Raw genomic sequence first — 9,063 nt, 5'->3', positions numbered from 1 at the left:
AGTATTTCTTTTCACTTCCTGTATTCTCACTTCTCTGCTTTTTCTAATTTCTTAAATTTCTATTTTATTGTTAAGTGTAAAATGCATTAGAAAAATGCTTTAAAGCTCAATAGCAGAGACCTGGGTCAGGAAAGACAACATCATTGATACCTGAGAACCCTTCTCAAAAGAAAACCACACAAATACACACACATACACACACCCTTTCCCATTACAACCATCACTCTGCCTTCTAGAAACAGCCAAAATTCTAATTTTTAATTGTGTCCTTAATTTTTAAACAATTCATAATCATGTCTTTTTCTTTACAGGTTTACTATGTAAACATACATCCCTAAACCATACAATTTAGTCTCTTTTGACCTTTCTCTACATGAGATAACATTGGCTATGTTCTTTGTGTCTTGCTTTTCTTACCCAACACATGTTGGTAAGACTTATTCATGCTGGATCATGTAGCTTTAATGTGTCCATGTTCACAGCAATATTGTTTTTCCACACCACACTTTATTTATCTATGTTAATGGCTATTTGAATTCTTTCCTGTTTAAGTTAATTATAAACAAGCCTTCAATAAATATTACCATGTATATATCTTAATATAAAAATTATGCATTTTATAGAAATTATATATATGTAAATTACATATAATATATAAATCATTTATTATATATGTATATTAGACATATACATATATACATCTCCCTGGGTCATGGAATATGTATGTCTACACTAGGAACTTTTCCAAAAAGATTGTACGGTCCCACCAGCAATTTATAAGAATTCCTGATATTCCACATTCTCAAAAATATTTGGTGGCAGTGAACATCTGATAGGTGTGTTTTTATTGATGTTTTAATTTACATTTATCTGCTTACTAATTATGTTTTGGAAAATTTCCATATATTTATTATCTATTTGGATGTCTTATTTTGTGAAGACAAACTCCAGTGTTCAAATCTTTCATTTTTTAAATTGATTGTCTTCTTTCTTCTCTCAATCTGTAGTTCTTTACATACACTAAATGTTAACACTTATCAGTTATATGTGTTGTGAGAATCTCCCACCTTTCTCTCTTTTTTATTATCTTTTGTTAAACATTTGCCAGAACTCCGTTGTGCTTAACTGTCTCTCTGTTTCATTGTTTTCATAGAAGCTGCACCCTCACTGTTTCTAATCTAAGTGATTTCTTAAAGTATTCTCTTAAGCAAAATTAATTTCCCCCTTAAAATACTGTCATGACAGGTGTTAAAATGATAAAAAAATTGTATCTCACTATTTGAGGTTGAAAGACAAATGACCAGTTATTTAAAATGTAATTCATATGAGAGATAAACAGTTAATATCCCTAGTATACAAAAAGGTCATAAAACCATAGAAGAAGTGAAGACAATTTTTAAATGGGCAAAAAATGTGAACAGACAATTTATAAAATAACGAATACAAAAGTCCATAAATATGTGTCTGTTTAATACCATTACTTAAACAAATGCAAGTAAATATAATCTGATATAAATATTCATCTCAAAGATCAATGATTTGAAAAAGCTTGACCAACCTCTGCCAGTTAGAGTGAGAGGAACAGAGATTCTTGTGAACAGTTAATGGAAATTGAAATCTGTTTGAACTTGCTGGAAAACTATTGAATATCATGCATTAAAAGATAAAACCGTGTTTGTACTCTTTGAATCTAAAATTCACTTTCTTAAGGAGATAATTACCTAGGTGTGAAAAGACAGACACAGAAGGCTCTTTGCTGAAGCATTATTAATAGTCATGAAGCGATGTGACATGCCTGGAAGCTCCACAGGCTGGTGGATGCCTCCACAAGACTCCATTTGTACTTCCCAATGAGTAGGTTTCAAATGGATGCCCAGTAGCTGGGTGTTTTTTTGTCCAATTCATGTAGTTAATTTTTTAAATGTGAGTTTATTGTCTTCATTTAAATATTAATACATTTCTCTTAAAATATTTCTTTAGAACATCTCCAGAAAAATCAGATTCAGCAAGTCTGAGCCACATGTATCTCCACATGATAACCATCAGCTAGAACTGAAGATATACTCCCTATAATTTTCCATTTTCTTATACCAGTCCTGGTTCCTTCAGGGATGTTACCTACTTAATACCTAAGCCATTTCAGTTTATAACTCTTAAACTAATAATTCATTATATCTTGCCAAGGGCATTGAGCTGCCAAAGATTTGATTCTTCCTCCCCCACTTTTTAAAAATTTAATTTTATTGGAGTATATTTGACTTACAATGTTACATTAGTTTCAAGGGTATAGAAAAGTGAATCAGTCATACATGTAAATATATCCATTCTTTTTTCCCCATATAGACTATTACAAACTATTGAGTAGATTTTCCTGTGCTATACAGTAGGTTCTTGTTAATCACGTATTTTATACAGTACCGTATCTGTTATTCCTACCCTCCCAGTTCTTCCCTATGGTAACCATAAGGTTGGGTTTGAAATCTCTGAGTTTATTTCTGTTTTATAAATAAGTTCTTTTGCATCATTTTAAAAAATCAGATTCCACATATAAGTGTTATCATATGATATTTGTTTTTCCCTGTCTAACTTACTTCACTCACTATGATAATCTCTAGGTCCATCCATGTTGCTCCAAATGGCTTTTTTTATGGCTGAATAATATTCCATTGTATGTATGTCCCACATCTTCTTTATCCATTCCTCTGTCAATGGACGTTTAGGTTGCTTTCATGTCTTGGCTGTATGTAAATAATGCTGCAATGAACATTGGGTGTATGTATCTTTTCAAATTTATTTTCTCTGGATATATGCCCAGGAGTGGGAATACTAGATTACATGGTAGTTTTCTGAGGACTCTCCATACTCTTTTCCATAGTGGTTGCACCAATTGACCTTTCCACCAACAGTTTGGAGGGCTCCTTTTCTCCATATACTTTCCAGCATTTATTGTTTCACAGATTTTTTGATGATGGCCATTCTGACTAGTGTAAGGTGATACCTCGATTAGTTCTGATTTGCATTTCTCTAATAATTAGTGATGTTGAGCATCTTTTTATGTGTTATTTGGCCATCTGTCTGTCTTCTTTGGAAAGATGTCTATTTGGATCTTCTGCCCATTTTTTGATTCTCTTTTTTTGCTGTTGTTGTTTTTTAATATAAAGCTCCATGAGATGTTTTGTATATTTTGGAGATTAATTCTTTGTTTGTCGCTTCATTTGCAAAGATTTTCTCCTATTCCATGTGTTGTAGTTTTATTAAAAAAAAAAAAGATTTCCTTTGCTGTGCAAAATCTTTTAAGTTTAATTAGGTCCCCCTCTTCCCCTTTTAAAAAACTTCTTATTCCTAATTTTAAAAGTAAGGCATACTTGCTATAGAAAAGTTAAAAACACAGAAATGCATAAAGAATAAACAAATGTTAGTAATGTGATTCCCCCCTAAAAATAACTCCAGTGTGGAGTTTGTGTATATGTTCTTTTAATTCTTTTTCCATGCATATGCATCTTGTATAAAGTTGAAGTCGTGTTTTGTATTCTGGCATTTTCTAGCCTTGCATGTCCAAAGCATTGCAATGTAAACAGAATTCCATCATTTTTGATAACTGCTTAATGTTCCATGGTATGGGTATACCACAGCTATTCTTCTAAAGTTGGACATTTAATTAGGTCCTTTGTGTTTTGTGTGTGGGAGGGGTCTTTGGTTTTGTTTTATTTTTACTGTAATATATAATGCTGGAGTAAAGATCTTTTACTGTAGTGAATTTTTATAACATCTGTATGAGAGATTCCCATAAATAGAACTTCTGGATCTCAAAGCATGTGAGGATTTTTTTATGGTCCTTGCTGTAGAGAGCGTTGCCAAATTACGTTCTTAAGGGTTAGTTGGATCAATTGATATTCTCACAATAGAGGAAAGGGCCCATTCTTTTTCCTTTTTTAAATTTTTTTTTTATTTGCCTTCACATATTTATTACTGAGGCAAAGCGCTATGCAGAAACAACAACATAAAGAGAACCCATTTCCTGATATATTCAATTGTGTCTGTGCTGTTTTCAGTGTGATATGGTAAAATGTAAGGAAGTGACTGCCACACAGCATAAATATGTGCACCACCTCATGCGCAGGCTCCTTATGGACCCAGCTTGGTTCTTCTCCAGTGTCTTCTCTTCCAGTCATACCTGATTTTATTACCAGTTTTCATTCGAATCCATTGGAGGATGGGACGATTCTGCTTTTGCATCTTGGCCAGGAATTGCTTGATCCTGAAAGTCTTATGAGAAGACATGGCAAGGAATTAATTCAACCACACATAGGATGGCGGAGAAGAGAAGAGAGAGCTTTTTGCTTTTTTTTTTTAGGGCCACACTCATGGCACATGGAAGTTCCCAGGCTAGGGGTCGAATTGGAGCTGCAGCCGCTGCCCAACGCCACAGCCACAGCAACGCCAGATCCAAGCCACGTCTGTGACCTACACTACAGCTGAGGGCATCGCTGAATCCTTAACCCAATGAGTAAGGCCAGGAATCAAACCTGCATCCTCATGGATGCTAGTCAGATTCGTTTCCACTGAGCCACTATGGGAACTCCCCAAAGGGCCCATTCTTAAGTTTACATGTTTTCCCCAATATACAGATACTTTGGGGTCATATCTACTGTGAATATTTCTAAAGTCAGTTAAATTCTATGATTGGGATCATTATCTATATGAGTTAACATTTTGATAAAACTTGTCAACCAGGGTATTTCTAGACCCTAGAATGAACACAAGCAGAATTGATGGAAAGAGACCAATACCATTTCTAAGGTCAGGTCTGCACTTGTTCATGAATGTAAAGGTGACCTCCCTGCCCTGCCCTGCAAATCCTCACTCTATGAAGACCAGAGGGCCATTTCCCAAGGCACAAATTTGATGAGGACTTCCCTGCCACTTGGCTGCATCGACAAGAGTGAAACAGATTACAAAACATTCCACTTGAAAAGACAGTTCCCTCCAGATGTGTCAGCCCCAGGTACCAAGGCTCTGCACCAGATGTGATCCCTCAAGCTGAGGTGGGAGAGAACACAGCTGCCAATGATGAGGTCATCAGCACAATTTGGGGAATGGATGAGTTCACTGGGGAAAGGGGGAAAAAAAAAACATGTCACTTTTCTTTTTTCTTTTTTGAAGTCACTAAGCTTCAGGGTTCAGGAGGGAATTGTTGCTCTGACTTTATTCTCTGGGAGGCGGGTGGCTGCCTGCCAGAGGCAGCTGCCTGCAGGGTCATTTGCATTGCACGCCGTCTCTGGTTTTAAAGGGAAGCTCTTCCTTTCCTTAGATCATCTGCTTCTTTAGAGTCAGGGCCACTGCCTCACACAGATTGCATTCGCCCTTTAATCTTTTCCCCACCCCTCCCTCTCCCTGACTTACTCCACGCAGTTTAACAAGCTTCCCAGACAGGTCCGGCAGACTCATCCCCATAGCTTTGAAAGCCAGCTGGTGGACAAAGGAGGAATTATTTCATACACTCACGGCTGGGTGGGAGAGAGAGGCGCTTTGTGGAACACATCAGGGTCCCCCTGCATCTCTCCCTCCCTCTTCACCCCTAGGTGCTAACACCTAATAGTGGGGACCTCAGCTGGGACCTGACCTCATGAAGCACAGTTAAGATTGCTGAACTTGCAGGGGCTCCCACTAACCTGATGGGGCCCAGAGGGAGCAGTTTCCCAGAAGGAGGAGCAAATTCTCTTTTGTGTATGGGCACATTCTTGAAGTTTCACCAAGGTGATGCCGGGGCTAAAAGGGATGGGGAGCTGCTTCTCCAATGTGGGGAAACTTGCTTGCAGTTAAATGAGGCACCTCTTTTCTTTTGGATGATGCAGGGGGAAAAAAGCAGAAAGGAGTGAAACAGAAGGTAGCTCAGGCAGGGGACAGGGACACATGACTTTTTTTCCCTGCAGAGAAAAACTCCTGTCTAGCCGGCCAATTACTTATTAACTGACAAGAATGTTTCAGGTGCCTTTTTATTTTTTCTCTCTCTCCAGTTAGAGATGATTTCAGCCATTGCTTTAGAAATGATACCAAATGGAGAGTAAATGGTCCATTTCAACTTCATCTTTAAAACTCAGACTGGCTGGAGGCCAGGCACAATGAACCAATAAAAGGAACAGAGAGGCGTAATAGTCACTGTTGAGCACCTGTGTCATGGAACAGCCACCATGTTATTGAGCCCCAAATGCTCCATCCTCAGAGAATCAAGCAATCAATAAAGCTGCTTGACAACATCGAATGGACTTTGCTTCTTCCCAGTGGCATTTGGGAGATCTTGATTCTTAATATTAATGTCACCATGAAGCATCTTGAGAATGTTTTAAAGTGTTAATCATTTAGTGTGAGAGCTTCTAATTATCCGAATTCTAAATAACTAGTACCGTCAATATTTTCTCCAACAATTTACTTTATGAATAAGGAGGGCCCCCAAAAGAGAAAAAAGTAATATCAGACATTATTTAAAAATGATGTTTCAAGGGCTATCATAGTCTTCCAAACATTCTGGTACCTAGGTATCTAGTTCTTAGATACTGAGATGCTTCCAGTGAGAAAGAAAAGTAGCTTTACCTTTACTTACTTGTGATTTACACTAGACACTGGTAAATGCTTCCATCATTTTGTTTAATCTTCCTAATAACCTCTCAAAATATTTTATCTCTGTTTTAGACTAGGCTCCGATTCCACACATTTCAAAACTAGTTTCTCCTCCTCCATTAACCACATATTTCCAGTGCCAAACACCATGGGACATTTTCATAGTGAGAGTTATCTTCTGGCCCTGCCTCTTTGTGCCATGTTGCCAGGCAGGTCAGCACAGCAGGCTGTAAGTAGGTACCTGGAAGCCATTTCTATACCAAGATGGACAGCAATAAAGTAACCAACCACACATGGAAGTGACTTTGAGCCTCATAAATCTCTTACTAAGCCCAAACTAAATGAAGCTCCAACTCAATTGCTTTGGATCACTCCAATTCCATGAAACAGGGAAAATATAATAGGAGAAGTTGAAACAGACACAGCAGTCAACTCATTGGGCTTCAAAGACCTTACTTTTGCAACAAACATGTGAACACATTGCTAGGATCCCTCTCAGGGCCTCAAAAGGGGCCCAGAAGCTTAAGCTTTATTGGCTTCATGGTAAATTGGCCTCTTCCCAGGGATCCTGCCATTGTCCAAGGCTTTTGGCACTGACTTCAGAGCTTACTTCATGCTTGTCTGAATGGTTTCGCTGGTAGCTTAATGGGTTGATTGGACTTTTGGAAATAACCAAAGTCTTTTGGACTCAAGTGTTGTGGATCAAGTAATTGGTCAAGCTGTGGAGTCCTATGCTAAAGGCAGAAGTGTGGTGGTTTTCTTTTGAAGCTCATTAGCTATATGTGAGAACAATTCTTATTGGCCCTGCAAATAGAATAGAAATAGAGCCCAGGATTATTCCAAGATCATTCACCAAAGAACTAGCATCTCCCAAGACCTGAAGTCCAGCCTGGAACTCAGCCAGGTGTCTTGATCCTTCAAGCTCACAGAGAGGGGGATCCAGGGCTGGAGTGTTTCTGGGCTGCACACACCAGACACCACAGACTCGCTTATCCTTACAGCTACTAGCTATCAGGAGCGGTTTTGGGGGAAGGGTTTTGTTTTGCCCAAATTCATCCCATGGCTTCAATCCCACTGCATTTGTCATCTTCAGCCTCACTGAATACAGAGAAAGAGAGGCTTCAACCAGCTTGCCAGAGAGGTAAATAGGTTTAAACTTCACCACAGATGGCCTCATCTCTCAGTGCCAGATTTTCATCAACAACTGGTGGAGCTAGTGACATGGCAAAGAACCACAGTGAAGCCTGGCTCCTGTCCACCTCTCTGATGACAGAGGCCAAGGAGGGGGATGGAGGGGACAGAAAGGGCCTGACAGTTTAGGGTGGAGGAGGGAAAAGGGAAGTAGGGGGTTCAGGGGTGAAAAGAGAGCTATTGTTAGAAGCTGGGAAAAGTTATCATAGCAGAAAAAGAATGGAAACTTAAGAATATTCTGTCTGATTTACTTACTTATGTATTATTGTCTGCCTCATTCTGCAAAGGGCTGATTCTCCCTTTTCTTTTGAGTTAGGGCCAGATGGAGCTGAAAACTGTCCTTTTAATTCTCTCCTTTGGGTTAATAGAGAGGAAAAGGTAACATTTAAAAACTGTTATTATAAAACTTCATTCTTTCTCTCTCCCTATGTTGTCAGCCTCTCCTTTCCCACTAGTCTTAATTTTTTTTTCCTCAAAAACATGGCAGTTACAGCAAGTACATATTTGCCAGCGCTCTACGGCCACACTTCGAAGGTTAACTACAATGAGGAGAAAAAGAGAGAATCACCCCTCCCCCTCCCCCCCCCCAAAAAAAAGAGGAAAGGAAAGGAGAAACATGACTTGACCTGTAGTCTTTGGGAAGTTGCCAGAATCCTTTTCTAGCAAACCAGTTCCGATCCACAGAGAGTGTACCGTGCATGTGCATGTGCGTACGTGTTGCACATCTCTAAGCCTGGGTGAGCACAGAACACTCAGCTCTCCCTGAATTTCTGGGATATATGAGGCAGAAGTGCTACTAGCAGCAGTCATGGTCCAACCAATTATCAAAGAACTGCTCTCCTGATCAGGTTTTGTGCTAAATGTGCTAGAAGAAGAAAGGGAGGGCTGATGGCTGCTTACTTGGCATTTCTTTGTAGTCCGGGCCTTTTCTTCCCCTGAGGTGGTTGTTGTTGTTAACCGGGGTTGTGTGAAACCCCTTCTGTGCAGAAACTGGAGCTTCTGCTTTGAAGCTGGAGTGTCTTTGTTCTTCACCTAAGTTGGTGCCATTTTCGACAGGAGCATTTGTATTGAAGTCTGGTCAATGCCTGCCACCCAGAATTCGGTGAGGCTGTTTGCCAGGTGGGAAAACATAGTGATGCTGGGGCCGGAGGGGACAGTTGTGGGGTGGGGGCAGAGGAGAAATGGAGAGGAGTTGTTGTGTGTAAAAACTCAGAGTAAGATTCTGTAAAAGTTGGCCTGGAATGGGTCGTCAGA

The 9,063-nt window shown here is 39.3% G+C and overlaps 1 protein-coding gene across 1 annotated transcript; it reads right to left on the bottom strand.

Moving 5' to 3' along the window:
• Window positions 1–4,125: 4,125 nt before the first annotated feature.
• On the bottom strand, window positions 4,126–4,281 carry LOC125120808 (60S ribosomal protein L39-like). The gene has a single exon (XM_047769226.1). The coding sequence runs from the start codon at window positions 4,279–4,281 to the stop codon at window positions 4,126–4,128; it is 156 nt and encodes a 51-aa protein (XP_047625182.1).
• Between the last annotated feature and the right edge of the window lie 4,782 nt (window positions 4,282–9,063).

This window comes from Phacochoerus africanus, chromosome 2, assembly GCF_016906955.1.
Source record: "Phacochoerus africanus isolate WHEZ1 chromosome 2, ROS_Pafr_v1, whole genome shotgun sequence".
Taxonomy (NCBI): domain Eukaryota; kingdom Metazoa; phylum Chordata; class Mammalia; order Artiodactyla; family Suidae; genus Phacochoerus; species Phacochoerus africanus.
Note: the sequence above shows the minus strand (reverse complement) of the source record. Positions and strands in the feature narration are given on the sequence as shown.